We start from the raw sequence: 17,629 nt of genomic DNA on the forward strand, positions 1-17,629 counted from the left end.
ACACACACACACACACACACACACTCTCTCTCTCTCCCTCTCCTACAGTTGTGTTGCCACTGTGGCTTAAGGCAGTGAATATCACTGGAGCCTTCCCAACTCCTCTGTCCATTCTTGGGCTATGAACTTCCAGAATGTAAACTAAGTTTTTTTTTTTCAATAAAGTTTGTCCCTCTTAAGCAGTCTGTAATGGTAATGAAAAATGACTTAGGAAATTCATTTACAGAAAATTGCAAAAGGATTTCATGTAGAAATGGAAAAAGAAAATAGATAGGAGGTCACCAGGAAAAGACCAGTTCAGATGGGCACATTGTGAATAAAAGTATTGATATCAAGTTGTAGTCTAACTTGAAGTAAGGGAAAACTTAACATCAGCAGAGTGTGAGAATGAGGTCATCGTATAGGCATCCATCACGTTTCCATGGACACATTTTCCCCTCTCTGTCTTTATTTTCTCCCTTCCTTCCCCATTTTCCATTGTTTTTCCCATTTCTCTTCTACCTTGCATCATTCCTGTCGTCTTTCAATCTACCCATTTCAAATCTAGATGCTAAATGCTTCATGATTACTTATACCTTCCTGCCAGCTGTTCTTTAATATCTTTCTTTAAACAGGTAACAACAATGTAGGGCCTTGCACAGTAGCCTAGTGGCTAAAATCCTTGCCTTGCATGCACTGGGATTTCATAAAGGCGCCAGTTCTAATCCTGGTGACCCCACTTCCCATCCAGCTCCCTGCTTGTGGGCTGAGAAAGCAATTGAGGAAGGCCCAAAGCCTTGGGACCCTGCATCTGCATGGGAAACCCAGAAGAGGCTCCGGGCCCTTGGCTTCGGATCGGTGTAACTCCGACCATTACAGTCGCTTGGGGAATGATCACCGGACAGAAGATCTTTCTCCCTCTGTCTCTCCTCCTCTCTGTCTATTTCAGTTTCTACTACAAATAAAATAAATCTTAACAAAAACCCCAGATAACAATAATGTAAGGTCAAATAGTCACTGGATAATTAGCCAGCTACTTGCATTAACTTGAAAGCCAAAAGAGAAATAACAATTCATGCAGTTACTGCTTGATCAGAATTCACTAAAATATCAAGAAAGTCACCTTGGAAAGACCACCTGGCAAAGTAATATGTAACTAAAATGATCCTCTGGACCTATGTGTGAATCAAAGTAAGTTGCCTAGAGATAAAAACAATTTGCTACATAATAGCATCACTCTTCACTAAGACTCATAAAAATTCAAGGATTACTGAAAAGTTTCAATTGAATTATTAGTAGCCTTTAACCTTTAGAATGATTATAATATATATATGTATCTCATTACTGTAATTTGTCAATAAAAATTACACCAGGATATCTTACTTAGGTAGATTATCCCTGGAAAACATCACTGTAAATTGTTTTAACATGAAGGAGATGAGGTTTAGTCAATACAAGCTTATGTGTATAATACATGAGTATATAGTCTATCAACAAGCTATTTGGCACAATAAGTATGTGTTTTTGTTTCTGTAACCCCCTGAACTCTCCAGTCACACAGTGGTTACACTCTTCATTTACCCTGCTTTATTTTCCATCACATATGATGTTCTACATGGTGATATAACATGTGTACATTTTATTTATCAATAAAACTATTTGATAACAGTTTAGGTTTTATCATAAATTGGATATTTTAGACACTGAATTAGTACTTGTTGAGTTCCTAATGAGCACTGTCTCTTGGAAAACAGGTTACCTCAGAGGACAAAGAATCTGTTACACTGTTAATATCTTAAATTTTAAAAACTGTGAAAGCCCATTGTAAATGCACATAAATATGACCAGGCAAGGACACCTTTTACTGCTCCAGAAATGAACTGAACCTGTGTATGTGAGATGTCAGATGGAGAAAGGAAAGTTGGAGAGGAAGATGAGCAGAAAATGAGAGGGCAGACCAGATGGCATTCAGTGAGTGTAAGATCTTCAGCACCCAGTACTCCCTGGAAAAACTCACTGCGCTATGGGAGCAGTGAACCAGTTACTGACTACTCCAGCGACATGACAGGAATGAAACAGACCTATACATTTTCAGACATGTGACATAGAATTGGACTAATTTTTTCCTTTCAGACTCAAATAGGTTGCATTTTGTGGTGGTAATTAACTTATCTGTGGAAGTAAACCTGTTCAGGGAACTACTGGTATACACAATCTGATCTAATTTTCAATGGTTCATTACAGATTTCTATTATACATGGATTATACATGCATACATGGACATGCATGGATTATTTCAGAAAACAAAGTTTCTCATACCATGCCAATTAATGCTATAACATTAAAACATACATTATTCAAATGATTCAGTGCATAAACATGATTGCATGTATATATACAATTATATCATAATTGTATGAAAATTATGTAGTATACCACAGATATAAATTGAATGCATCTTATATATACTTAAATCAGATTTATGATAGGTATATTTTTGCATCTGTGAGAATGACACTGAATGCATTATTAAATAGGCCTGCTATCTATTCTATATTCTTCATTTGTTGGATTTCATAACCACAGAGTAAATTATAAATCTTTCCTCTTATGTTTGATCTACATTCTAGGTCTTAGAAGCTATAATTTAATATTTGCAAAAGGCATTTTGTTTGTTTTAAATTGTATTTCATTCTATTTATAACCTACCTACTCATTCTCCTTAGTTAGCAGTTTAATTACAAAATAATTCTAATAGCATATTCACTTCCAAAAGACAGCCATTCTTTTATCTAGAGCAAACTAGCTAATACTAATTACTAATACAAAATACTAATTTGTTGCCAACAAAAAGAAAAACTCTTATAGTGTTAACCATGACTATCATATAAGAATTTCCTTTTTTTTTATATCATTGGAAGATCTTTGGCACACTGCTGTTTGTGAAAAGGTGATAGAAGATATCTGAAATTTCACACACAGAAACATGAGAAGAATCATTCTTAAATTTATATTTGAATATCCATAGATGTTATTAGGAGGTAACAGTACCTAGAGAATATATATATATTTTTTTATATAGATATACAGTTTTTAAGTGTCTGTTAGACAAGATTCATGTGTTCCCATAGATCTAGTTCTATTTGTAGGAAATTGCGAGCCCATGTGATTCCCATGAAGGACAGCACGATCAAGTGACTGCCTCAATTCATGAAATGCCTTGCACTTATGAGTGTGGTGGTGCGTTCCTAATAGGGCATGGTCAGATTATTCAGATACAACCCACTTAGAAGGTTATTTCTGTGTCACAAATTATTTTTATCCTTTAATTACATATTTTCAAGTTTGCCTGGCATTATCTTTTTGTAAGTGGATATATGTACTGCTTTTAGAGTTGGGAAAACATTCAGTACTTGCCAAGGGGCTGCCTAGCATAGAAGATGACTTTATCTTGGCAAGCTTAATGGGGGTGGCATTTAGTTCACCCCTCTACTATCCTGAGAATTTTTGTGAATGCAGTTATCTCAAAATCAAGTTAAATTCACATGCAGAAAAACTGCTGAAAATTAAACATTAGTAAATTTTTTTTTCAGAAAAGTGCATTATGGTGCAACTGGCTAAGCAACTGATGACCACACCTGCATTCCACATCAGAATGCAGATTCAAGTTTAGTTTCCAATTCATATAATTCAGTTTCTGGCTAATGCATCCTGGAAGGTACCAGACAACAGCTCAAGTACTTGGGCTCCTGCTACTCATATTGAAGATCTGGATGGAGTTTTAGGCTCTTTGCTTCACCTGGGTGAGTTTTGGCTGTTGTGCCCATTCGGGAGAGAACCAGCAAAAGGAAGCTACTGCTGTGTCTCTCTGCTTCCTTCTCTCTCTTCCAAGCAGATGAAAACTAAATTATTTAAAACAAAATTTTCATCCAAATTTAAAGAATTGTTTCAGTAATATTAATGAAATTACTAGACATAATAAAATTCCACACACAACTGAGAAAGAGAATTTTAGCAAGTTAATCATATATATATATGTGCTTTTCAAATGTGCTAAACTGCATAAACACTCAGAAATAAAATACATGTATCATCTTTGACTCATCTATCATGAGACACAAGTCAAAGCTGTAGCCTTTTCTAATTTAAAGTTGTATTGCATCTGACAACCATCTCAGAAAAAATTACGTGAGCAATTGTCTTCATAAAAGTTTTTGTAGAGGCATCCATAATTCCCTAACATCATATCCATAAGCATTCAACATATTTCAGTGGCATAAGTTACAGTATTTTTTTTAAGATTTATTTATTTTATTACAAAGTCAGATATACAGAGAGGAGGAGAGACAGAGAGGAAGATCTTCCGTCCAATGATTCACTCCCCAAGTGAGCTGCAACGGGCCGGTGCACGCAGATCCGAAGCTGGGAACCAGGAACCTCCTCTGGGTCTCCCACGCGGGTGCAGGGTCCCAATGCATTGGGCCATCCTCAACTGCTTTCCCAGGCCACAAGCAGGGAGCTGGATGGGAAGTGGAGCTGCCGGGATTAGAACCGGCGCCCATATGGGCTCCCGCGGCGTTCAAGGCGAGGACTTTAGCAGCTAGGCCACGCCACCGGGCCCAGTTACAGTATTTTTTAAAAAATTGGTTTTTGACTGACATATGCCTATTTTGGGGGAAGTTGTACTTCATTGTCTGATAATTTTGCTTTTGTATGGGCACATTTGTCTTATATAATTTTTTCTTTTTTTTACTTTCAAGATTAATAATTTTATAGCACAAGGTTTTTCTTTTTTTTTTAAGTAATATCTTTGTTATTAGATCAAATTTATCTTTATTCTTATAAACCAGAAAGTTAATGTACATGATTTGGACTAAAATGATAATTAAAATAATTAGATTACCTAATCCTTAGCTCCTCATCTTCTGTTATAATCACATGATAAATCTATGTTTTTTTTCACATGCACTAAGATAGTAATTGATTGAAATCTATTTCTATTTTTGTACTGTGTGGTGGTTTTTTAAACTGAGGATGCATGCACCAATCTCTCTTAACCATAGATGCGCAGTGGCCTGCTTGGAAAGACTGCACATATTTCTGACCCTGTCTTCAGATGAACTCTTTACTAGATCTCAATAAAAAGCAGAATAGACGTAAGGTCCTTATAGTTTGTCTCCACACATCCAAACACCCACATTTTAGTTGCTCAGTACAACCGTAAGTGATGAGCTTTGCAGAACATCAGGACTTGGTGATCTGATCCTGGGATAGAAGGTTGAGAAGCTGAATGGTAAAACTACAGCAGTAACACTGCCAAAGAGAAGAGCTGAGATTCTGGCACAAGGGGGAGTTAAGAAGGTAAGTATGAGGATTTAAGGGGCATGGCAGATAATGACTTTGGATGCCAATAAAAGAAGGTATGGAAAATGAGAGGGATATTTGCTGGAAGTAATAAACAGGCTTTCAAGGTTAGAGGAAAGAGCCATGCAAAATAATGTGCTATACTCATCCAGGAGAGAGATGGCAACAACGTGAAGAAAGGCCATGTTACCTTCTCACCAGCAGCACGAGGTCTGGAGGGCACAAGGTGAACAGGGCTCCACAACATTTAGTCATCTAGCTGCAGAGGCTCTCAAGAATTTCTAAAATCTGTGTATTGATTAAATAGCCCGTCCTTACTGATAGTTCTGCTTTCCAAATCACGAATCTGCCAACTCTGGGCACTGAGTTGACTTTCATACGTTAACAAGAGCCACTGAAAAACCCCTATTTTATTCTACTCTCCTTTTGTTATTTCAAAAGTACTTTGGTTTCCTCTACCTGGATTTGCCATAAGCTGCATTAGTTCAGTAAAAGTCCTATTAATACCGCTTATCAATGAAGCAGAAGGTCAGAAGACTGTGTAAGTCATTTTGCCACACTCAGTTTTGTTTTCTACTAGGGATTTGGTACACACACACACACACACACACACACACACCAGCAGCAGCAAATGGACAGGATATTAGCAGCAGTAAAACACTCCAGAAGGAGTCCAATCCACAACATTGCGGATGTTAGTTCTTATGTTGACTAATGTATATTACAAAGAACTGTATCATTTCATTTACTGGCATCTGCAGGACTTTGCTAGCCTGCCTGCAAATCTCAAAAGGTTGCGTGAACATTTATAAAAATGCTATGTCGTCATGTATTAGATAAAATAATGTGTCGCAGCACACATCTCTGATTAATACATTGTGTAGGAGACAATCAATTCACTGAATGGTGCATCACCTGGCAGCCCTCCCCTGTAGAGATCGAATAGACATAGGAGAGGTGAATTTCAAAAGGAGTTTCTGTCTGTGCTTTTGCATGTGTTTTTCTTCAGTGTTTTTTCTTTTCTCTGTGTTAGCTTCTCTTTCTTCTGGACCCAGCTTAGACACCACTTCCTGCAAGACATCTTTCTATAGGCTAACCCTCCATATTCCTTCTGTGGATTCTGATAGCCCTTCGGTTTCATTAAACTGCCCCTTAATAATTGGTTTTCTCTTCTGAATGTGAAGTTAGAGAGTTTTCTGAGAACCAGAATTATCTTTGGTACACTGTTTGCCTCAGTGACTCCCTGTAACATGCTCACTGGCAGATACTTCACTACCAGAAACCTAAAATATATTCACTACCGGACAGGCCAAAACGACACTAGAGGACAAATGATAAAAACAAACCATAACATCACCAAATATAAGAGGTTTCTATTTATAGTGCTTGTTCCAGAAGTTACTTAATAGGTTGTATTTCTAATGCCATTTACAACTTATGGCATCTCTGGGTTATTGCCAGTTACTTCTAGTTATAAAGTGGAGACATCACTTCATGCATATAACTATTTGTTAACCAGTGAGAGCAAGTGTTGCCAGTGTACTTCTATTAAAGTTGAGTTCTAATTGAAATTATGATAACTATGCAAATAGACCACTAGTAGATTGAAAATATTGATAAGAGGAGAAGTAGGTTATAATTTCACTACCTGATTTTTAGTCTTCAACTCAATTCCAATTGACCTTTCTGCGCTGATGTTAATTTCAAACAACCTCAGATCCTGTTGACTTCACATTTAACTGTTAAGTGCAAAATGACATGTTTACTTAATTTAAAAAAGTTATATTAGAAATCTTTGCTCTAGGATAGCATGAAATGCATGCTGTTCTTGAACAACTTGCTTAAAGAACACTTAATTTGACTCTTGTCATTATTTATCTCTGTCTCCCCTCCTTGGGACTGCTGCTGTTAGAATTAATTTGCATTTCAGACCTCAGGATTTTATATTGCTATTAAGAGTTGTGAAATGTTTTTAGTCAGCACAAATAAGAACGGATGTTTTACCTCCCACTAATGGACCTTTAATTAGGCACCGTAATGAACCATTCTGCCATTCCTTCAGTTAGAGAGAGATGATTTTGTGTTTCCTAGATACAATTTTGACAGAACACCAGGTCCACTGAACCCTGGCGACTCACATCTAATGGATCTTGAATTGATTTTGCTTTTGTCAGCTGTTGGGTTTGTCATCTTAATGACACTGTCCACAGACTTATTATGCTACCCAAGAACAGCATCCCTGCACTGCCAGAATATTTGTTATCATGTTGATCAACAACTCCTGGGGTCTATTTCTGTCCATAATATTAGCACTTCGGGACCTTAAGCAAGTTATTTAACCTCTGTTTAAGGATTAATTGGTTAATTTTAATAAGTGCTTTGCAGTAAAAGGTGGGAAGTGCTCTGCTGATAGTGATAAAATTATAACACATCATTTTGTAAAGCATCAGGCTACTTCAGACTGCAATTGTATGAAGCTGACAATTAAGATAAAAGCTGAGAGAATTTATTTATAGAAGAAACAAAATTACTATAATGATGGCCACATTGTGCTTTTTCTAACTTAGTTTAAGAATAATTTTTAGGACTTGACGCAGTAGCCTAGTGTCTAAAGTCCTTGCCTTGAACGCACTGGGATTCCATATGGGTGCTGGTTCTAATCCCAGCAGCTCCACTTCCCATCCAGCTCCCTGCTTGTGGCCTGGGAAAGCAGTTGAGGACGGCCCAAAGCCTTGGGACTCTGTGCCTGCATGAGAGACCTGGAGGAAGTTCCTGGCTCCTGGCAGAGGAAATTGAATGTTCAAGTGTTATCATAGAGGAAGAGATAAACAGAGACTGCAAGGTTAATTAAAACTGAGGGTACATGATTGAGTTTAAGAAGAAAATGGTATTGAATCTGGGTTGCATCACAATGCCAGGGAAGTTGGCATTTATTTTGGACAGATGTGATCAGGGTGGTTTTTCAGGGAGAAGGGAAAAATGGGGAGCTTAGTATGGATAGTAATGAGGCTTTCTTTTACAAGGAAATCATTTGGAATTGTGAAGATCATACAGCAACATGATAATAAAAACATAAGTTAGTGGAGGAAGTTGAAAAAGTACTATATGAGGGGAAGTGAGAGTGATGGTTATACAAACAACATGTAAGTAGGAATATATAAGTAACTGGATTACATCCTCAGATAAACCACTGGCCTGTGAAACACACTGTTAAGAGAGAATTTGGACAAATCACATGAAAAGTGGCACTGGCTTTGGCAGTAGCATCTTCATGTCAAAACGTGGTTGGTCTAAATGAAGAGAACAGACACTTGGGATGTTAAACAGCAGTTTAAAGCAATTACTCCCACTGGAGCATTGGAAGAAAGAGACATAGTTTTATGCTTGATTCTCAAATAAACCACTGAGGACACCTTGACTGTGTGAAATGAGCAGAGGCAAATACCAATTTCCAGAGGTCCTTGATGGTGTTAAACAAAGTTAATACAATTTTAAGGACATGTGCTTTGAAAGCAGTGTTGCCTGGATTTGAGTCCCAGGCCTTTTCATTTTTAACTTGATGATGTTAAGAGGATTATTTGTTTTCTTGGTGCCCATCTATACAATTGAGTATAATAGCTACACGTAAATAATTAGTAATATCAAATAAAGGAATAATTCCAATAATCTCTCAAGGTGAAAAAAAAAACTCAAAAAATGTGACTGAGATGGAATTCAATCTTATACTGAAAAGAGTACAACTATAACTTGTCTTTTGAGAACAAATACTAGTGTCAAAGCAGAGGGTCACTTAGTAATATTGTCCCAGAGTTGCTGGTGGCATGCATGAGCGGCGCGAGTGAAACTCAGACTGTCTTCTTATTTTAATGGTAAACAGGGAATAAACAGAGATATTTAAAATAGAAATCAGAAAATAGTTTAAGATTTTTTTCCTGTAAAACAAGCAGAAGTTTTTCCTTTAGACAGAAATGATTTTATTAGAATTTTGGTGTGAGAAATTCAGATTTAGGGCAGAGTCAAGATGGTAAGTAGATGAGGTTATAAAAATCTGAAATTGATGACTAGTTTAAGATGATATTTAAGTTTGCAATTCTTCACATTGAAGAGTATCAACAACAAAATTGAGTGAATAAGGAGTGGATATTTATTTTGCTCATATCTATAAGATATCTGAAAAAGCCTTTTAAACTAATATAAATATTCCAACATAGGCTAGTGGAATTCAAGTTTCCTAAAGTGACATGCAAAAGTGTATTTTATAGATCTTGAAGTCACTTTAACATGCAGAATTGAATGAGAATCACTGATTTAATGCATGGCTTGCAGAGAATAAAAGGGAACTGAAGACAGCATTGCCTGCCTATCCCTATACTGTGTAAAATCAGAGAGAAGCAGGAACCAGCAAAGAGCTTCCATGAGAAGCAACCAATAACCAGAAATGAAAGCAAGGGGAAGTGACTCCACAAAGACAAGCAAAGAAGATATTTTAAGAATGGAGTGATGGACTGCTGGTAGTGGATGCTAAATATCAATTGAGAATTGATCATTAGATGTGGTAGCATACAGGATGTTAAACAAAATGAATTGACTTTGATAAACACGTCCAGCAACACTGATTTGAACAAACATAGAAGGGAATTAAAAATTGTAACAGTCTCTAAAAGTAATGTTTCTAATACAGAAAGAGGGATAACATGGCAGATGAGATAACCAGAAAAAGATGTGGAAACATAGAAAGTTTTAGAGAAAGAATTTATGGAGGGAAATATCCCCGAGGCAAGAGAAAAAGGAGATGACTGCATGACCAATGTTCATGAATCTTTAGTAGAGAATAGCACATGTTTGGATAGTATGGGGTTGGATGCAATATGGACATTTTGGACCCGGTGCGAAGGCATAGTAGCTAAATCCTTGCCAGGATCCCACATTGGCTGCCTTTCTTGTCCTACTTCCCATACAGCTTCCTGCTTGTGGCTTGGGAAAGCAGTAGAGTATGGCCTAAATCTTTGGGAACTTGCACCCGGGGGGTTGGGGTGGGGGTGGGGGAACCTGAAGGAAATTTTTGGTTTCTAGTTTTGGATTGGCTCAGCTCTGGCTGTGGTGGTCATTTGGGGAATGAATCAGTGGAAGAAAGATCTTTTTCTCTGTCTCTCCTTCTCTCTGTATATCTGCTGCTCCAATAAAAATAGCAAATAAACATTTCTATATAAAGATTTGCTAATATATATTATACTATATATCATATACCATACATTATGTATTATATATGATATATGTATTTAATGTTTCCAGTAACAAGAAAGAAGACTAGTATATAGGGCAGGATTAGGGTAAGGGTTGTGATAGTGGGAGCTTGACACAGCTTCTTTATGCTGTTCCTACTTGCATCAAGGCAACAGGAAGCAGTGTCAGCTGACAGCAAAGTTGTGGAACAGGAAATGGATGTTTGCTGAGAAAGTTTAAGTCATGAGTTAGTGAACTGTACAAAGTTGTAAGAAGTGTCTATTTGAGGTGAATGATGCCAGCGGGTGTGACTACATGGTTCTCATCCTCTGAGTTCAGCTGGGTGGTGTCATTTCAGGAAAGGTGAGTTGGGTTTATCCATGGTTATGTTTTACAAGAAAAGTTTGGTAGAGGAGAAGAAAAGAGAGTTAAGAATATATACAATGGAATGATTTATGATAATGAATAATAGATATAAGCAGGGGGGAAAAGTAGTGTTTAAAATAAGAGAAGAATGAGGCAAATTTTATGGAATGGTTATAATGAGTGTGAGATTAGACTTCAGAAATAGCAGTAACTGAAATCTAGGCAGTGGAGGAAGTACATATAAACTATAACCATCAAAACCACCTGAGCAAGAACCTCAGAGCATGCCCCACATCCGGGACCTGGGGTGGGTGGGAAACTGGGTGGGCCTTCTCCCTCAATACCCCTCTTTAAATATGAAGGAAACAATACGGAAATAATAGTCTTACCCACTTCCCTATAGCCCTTGAACCTTTTTTACCCTAATTAACTATGTAAAGATTATAAAAAATATAATTTAAAAAAGCTTATAAAAAATAAACTATAGTTAACAAGATTCCTTAGTGTAAACATCAACCTCTGCTTTGCTGTGATTTCTAGGGTTGTGGTCACTTACAGTATTGACACCTGTCTCCTGTGTATTCAGGTAGGCAGTGGCAGTGCGGCTGATTCCCAGCAGTGACAACGCAAGTTCCTCCATTCTGACAAAAGGCCTCACAGACTGTTTTACCACAGCTGGGTCCAGTGTACCCCAGGGCACAGGTGCAGGTGGGTCTCCCTGTGGAAGGGAAAAAAAGATGAAAATCATTAGACTTAATTCTTTATGTTAATGAAATTGCGACTGCGTAAGTATTGCGATGACAATATCTCATCAATATCTGTTTACATTTAATTCTGTGATTGTATGCAGCCATATTGGTTGTTGGGGTCACTTGTTTTTCCAAAGCAGCTTTACCCTTAGACTGAATTAGATCAAGTAATCAGAGACCATCTTATGCGCAATTATATTTTCATGCATGCTGTTATTGTTGATGCTTTTCCTTTTATAACAAGTTTTCAATTATTGTTCTACTTACGTAGTACCATAGATTGTACTTCTATTCAAATGTAAAATACAATCACATTTTCTATTGTTCAATCATCAACTAATCAATGCTGAATCTACACAAAGCATTAAATACTCTCTACAACTAAATATTTAATAAATTTAAGATACAATATAACTTATTGTTAGGCTTATAAACATCAGCCATTTTAATTTTATTGAATCGACACGTTTTGACCACAGTACTTATTCTGTCTTAGTTTGTGTAATTTTGATGGTTTTTACACATGACCGGGGTTGTTACCTGTAGTCTAGTAGGTAAGATTATTTAGAAGTTTTAAGTGAGGAAAAGAGATTGTAAATCTTTTTTAAAATTAGTGTCAGAGAAAGAAAATTAAAGATCGAGGGAGCCCCCTCACCTTTAATCTCTCTCAATCTCCCAATGTACTGGGGTTGGGCCAAAGCTGGAACTGAAATTTGGGAAATCTATCCAGGTGGGAAATCTATCCAGAAGAGTGGCAAGGACCCAAGCGACTGAGATCACCAGCGGCCCCCAGGGATGCCCTAGAGGGAGCTGGAAGCAGCAGCAGAGACGCAGCCTCATTGCAGGCACTCCAGCAGGGGATGTGGGAGTCCACACGGTGCAGCATCCTTCTTGCTCTACTTTTCACATCTTTTCCTCCCTCCCTCTTTCCTTTCCATTTTCCTTTCTTCCTCCCTTTCTGCTCCTGCCTTTCTTGATTTTCATTCTCTCTCTTCCTTCCTTCTTCCTCCTGCTTCTCCTCTGCCTTTTTTTCTTGTTTCCCCACCCCTTCTTGCTTTTGAGAGAGAGAGAGAGAGAGAGAGAGAGAGAGAAATGGTAACAAAGAAAGAGAAAATGTATAAATCAGAAGCATCTACCATTTTTGAACCTTTTTATTTATTTCTTCCATGGGAACTAACATCAGAATAAAAGGTAAGCTATTCTTTTGGGTGTTTTGAGCATAATATAGTTGACTTCTCTCTGTGACAGCTCGATCTTTCTAGGACTGAGAGGAAAATGATATAAGGCACTAGGTCTATTAGAGTGAAACAAAAGTAATAGACATCATTTATACGGAGAAAGAGCTATTATTAAGTATTGCAAAAATATAACCTGTAAAAAACAGGAAGTTTGATTATTGATTTTAATTAAGCAGAATTCTCATCATTAGAATGGTCAGAGTAATATATGAGTATAAGGCTTACTTAGACTTGGGGTGTGAAATGATTGGTATTTTATCTCACCACATATTCTTCACTAAAGATTTCTACAGTTTGAGCATTCTTACACGCATAAAATATCTTTAAACTAAATCTACATATCCTAGAGAAGGAAACATTTGAGGTTCCGTAAATTTATTTTTTTATTTTGCTTTGAAAGAAAACTACACACTCAAAAATGCTAGAACCTGTTGTTCCAAAGGTCCAAAGTGGTAAATGTTTACATAGTGAGTAACAATTCTTCCAGGCCTGCCATTTATAAATACTGATACTTTCATGGTATATAGATGCCTATCAAGAGGGACCAGAAGTGTATCATAGAAGTAAAGCCAATGACGGGGGGACCCCGGAGTGGAGCAGGTGGACAGGAGGAGGTTTGTCTCCCAACCTTGGAGACTCCTGAATTCTCACCAAGGACTAGCAGAATGGGCACCAAGGACTACATCCCAACTACCAAGACGACCACAGGGAATTGGAGTGCCTTCAGAGGCCAAGAACTCTGAGGTCACCCACCCCCGTCTGGATCTACCACATGGGATGGAAGAAGCCCAGATCCTTCCTCACAGGATCTAATGTCATCAGAACAACAGCCAGGAGCCCTCAGCGGTCCTCAGAAATAGAAGAACAGTAAACTTACTTCGCGACTCGGGAGAGGAGCTTTTTCTGGTCCTTACTTAGTTCCAACTTTGGCTCCCACCCTCGCTTGCAATGACCATCAGGGTTGCTCCAGAAGTCCCCCCACCGCCCCCCAAAAAGCAAACAAACAAAAAAATTAGGATAGACAGAGAACAACAAGGAAAGCTTGGAACAAGAGAGGAAATGGTCAGCGTGGATTCACATATACCTTACTAGGTACGATAGAAAAATTAGTTACTCCTCACTAAGGTATTGAAGATTTCTCTCCACTCCCCTCCAAAACTGTTCTGCACCTCAACTGTTGACATATGCCTTGTTAGATTTATAAGCCAGTCTAGACTATCCTAAAATCTGCCAAGTTCAGCAAAATTATGCTTCAACACTATAAACTGTTAAAGGCTAAAATGAAAATAGAAGACACAAGACAGCTGAATAGTTCCCTATAGTCATTTTAAGGTGTATAGCAGCAGGTTCTGTATAAACTAAAATTGGAATGTCAATGAAGTAGTTACAGGATGTTGTTAAGAACTTGCATTTTTTAACATATTGGTTACTCAATACTATGTCAATTAACTCCATAGTGTTGTAAATTGTTGCTGATGTTATGTTGTGGCTTTAAATTGATCAGGATGATATTCTGCCAGCTCTACTTTCAGACCAGAGATGGTCTTCCCAAGAAACCGTTGAATTTATCTGGACAATAAGATGGTGGACTCTATGCATGGTATATGTTTGCAAAGAAAGAATCTTGATTGAATTTGAACTGTAATACTGCAACAAGGTGGAGGAATCCACCGGGGTGGGGGGAATCCCAGAGCCTATGAAACCATGTCACATAATACAATGGAATTAAAAAAAAAAAAAGTAAAGCCAAAGCCTGTGGAATTAGGATCCCATAAAAGTGCCAATTGGTATCACAGCTGTTTCACTTCCCAGCCAGCTCCCTGTTAAGTGCCTGGGAAAAAAGAGGGAAGACAACCCCTGTGCTTGAACCCTGCCACTCACATGGGAGACAGGGAAGAAGCTCCTGTCTCCTGGTTTTGGAATGACCTAGCCTGAGTCAATGTAGCCATCTGGGGATTGAACCATCTGATGGAAGCTTGCTCTCTGGCTCTCTTTCTCTCTCCCTGTGTGTGTGTCCTTCTCTCTGTGAAACTTTCAAAATAAGTAAATCAAGCTTCAAATACAAAAAAAAAAAAAAAAAAAACCAGCTTGAGAAACAAGGTTAGATTTTATTTATGTTAAAAAAAACTAGTAACCATATGTTGCCCGGAAACTTTTTACTGAACTTTTTATGGGATATGTTCCCTGTACTGTTGACAAATGTTTCCACTTGTTGCTGACAGGGAAACAGAACATTCTCTGACACACTGGTAGGTGAAAAATAAGACACAAAACAAAACAAATAGTGATAGCAGCAAAGGGGCTGATCATTGTTGCAACACTGCTGCTGAGGAAAACCAGAGGCGGGAACAAATGAAGTAATTCCTCCTCTTCAGTAGATGCCCATGAATGAATTACAAACAGAACATGTGAAGTGTAACACAAACCAACTGGTGCAGCACATCAAACAGTGCCTAAGGACAGGCAAAATCATAAAAGCGGTAGAACAATCAGAAAAAAAAATCACCTGGAGGCTGACTGTAAGCTATATAGATACATGGTTTCCTATGTTACTTCCTGTTTTGTTTCAAAATTATGCCTGGCAAAAAGGACTGAAGTCTGAAACGCACAGAACCTGCTGAGGTATCAAAGTTTCTCTGCATCATTCAGAGAAATGCCTCTGTCTTCAGGACTTGTGTCTCATCTACAGCTGTGTTGGAAATACAGCAAAGCAACCAATGTGCTTCCCAAGTGAACAGACACTTCAGAACATTTTAATTTCAGTTTTTATTTTTCAAAAGCTCTTAATTTGCTTTCTTTAAAGAAAATATCTTTTTAACCAGCAGAATTCTTCGTATTCAGAAAAATATTATCTAAACGCACCTGTATGGTGATGCAGCGAATCTTTTGTTTGCTCAAGGGAAATGAACCATCTGTACAAAATTGGGTGAGGTAATGGATCTAATATTTTCAGGAATGTCCTTGGGTGCAGCCTAGCAAGTTGCACTGGATGCATGTATCAAGATTGTGTAGGTAAGAGAATATGAATTTGATACTTGCATAGGAAACAACACTGCTGTGATGATTTAAGTATAGATTTATAGCAGTCAGAGATGGGAACTAATTGCCTACAATGACTGCACCACTCAATGAGCATCACTGGCCTGAGGTGGGAGGGAGAGGGATTTTTTTCCTGGCTGTCTATCAGTTTAGTTTCCATGGTACCCTCAGCTCACCCATGAAGAGTGCAGCCTTACAGAATTATAGACTACCGGAGCGAGTTACTGGCTTATATTTCCACTGACCAAGAACCTTCCAGCTTGTTTGCTCATTTATAAATGTAGAAATATTAGTAACACCTAACCTATATAATTGCTGTGAATAATTACACATAATAGATGATGCCATTTAAGAGAAATATTTCTTACTGCTGTTTTACCTCTGATTATTTTGTTTTCTCCTGCGATTCTTCTAACATAGTTATGACTTACTCTGATTTTTTTTGGTTAATTTTTGGTCCTGATTTTCTATTTTCCTGAGTCTGAATTACCCATCCTAAATATCGGACCTCCCTGTACAGTCCTGCTTGGGTATTCTTGTATGAATATATCTCCAACAGCTCAATAATTTGTCAACTTTTCTACTCCCCGAAAGACAAATTTCTTCCAGGAGATCTTATCCTCTGTGTCATGTTTGTTTGTCCTACATTGTAACCTTTTCTCAGTACTAGGTCTGCTCCATATTCATATTTCACTATGTATATTAGTTATCCAGGCACCTTGCCAAATGCATGCTGTGATGGTTATTTTCATGTGTCAACCTTAAAAGGAATGCCCAGATAGCAGGTAAAACATTATTTCTCAACTAGTCTGTAAGGATGTTTCTAGAATAAATTAGCATTGAAATTAGTATAGTAAGTGATAAAAGATCCATTTTCACTAATATGTGCATACATCAGCTAACTCACTGAAGGCTAGGTAGGACAAAAGTTTGCAAAGAGGAGTGTGACTGATTTAGCATAAGCCTCCAGCTGAGCTGCTTATGTCCCATTTAAGAGTGCCTAGGGCTGGTAGAATATCATCCCAGTCAATTAAGAGTCCCAATATAACATCAACAGCAATTTGCAACATTATGGAATTGACATGGTTTTGAGTAACCAGTATGTTAAAAAAAAAAAAAAAAAAGCAAGTTCTTAACCACAACCTATGATTAGCTCATTGACATTTCAATTTTAGTTTATATACAGGACCGGCTGCTATATACCTTAAAATGGCTATAAGGTACCATTTAGCTGTCTCGTGTCTATTTCATTTTAGTATTTAGCCATTTGTTGTGATGAAGTATAATTTTGCTGATCTTGGCAGATTTTAGAATAATCTAGATATTCTACCAGCTCTAACTTCGAACCAGAAATGGTCTCCCCAAGAAACCGTTCAACCCATCTGGACAATAAGTAGCTGGACTCTATGCTTGGTATACGTTTGCAAGGAAAGAATCTTGATTGAATTTGAACTGTAATACTGCATCAAGGTGGAGGAATCCACCGGGGGGAGGGGTGGGGGGATTCCCAGAGCCTATGAAACTGTCACATAATGCAAAATAATTAATAAAAAAAAAAGAGTGCCTAGGATTGAGTCTTGTCCCTGTTCCGAATTCCAACTTCTTGTTAAAGCACTGTAAGATGCACCAGGGGACAGCTGAACTGGTTGCTCTCTGCTGCCCATTTAGGAG

At 37.8% G+C, this 17,629-nt stretch overlaps 1 protein-coding gene across 1 annotated transcript in view; it reads right to left on the reverse strand.

Annotated features, from left to right (window-relative positions):
- Positions 1-17,629, reverse strand: part of LRP1B (LDL receptor related protein 1B) — a 1,366,825-nt gene that overhangs the window by 51,615 nt on the left and 1,297,581 nt on the right. The window contains exon 86 of the mRNA XM_058664204.1: positions 11,489-11,650. Within this exon, the coding sequence (XP_058520187.1) occupies positions 11,489-11,650 (162 nt within the window). The remainder of the gene's footprint in view (positions 1-11,488; positions 11,651-17,629) is intronic.

The sequence above is a fragment of the Ochotona princeps genome, chromosome 5, assembly GCF_030435755.1.
Source record: "Ochotona princeps isolate mOchPri1 chromosome 5, mOchPri1.hap1, whole genome shotgun sequence".
Taxonomy (NCBI): domain Eukaryota; kingdom Metazoa; phylum Chordata; class Mammalia; order Lagomorpha; family Ochotonidae; genus Ochotona; species Ochotona princeps.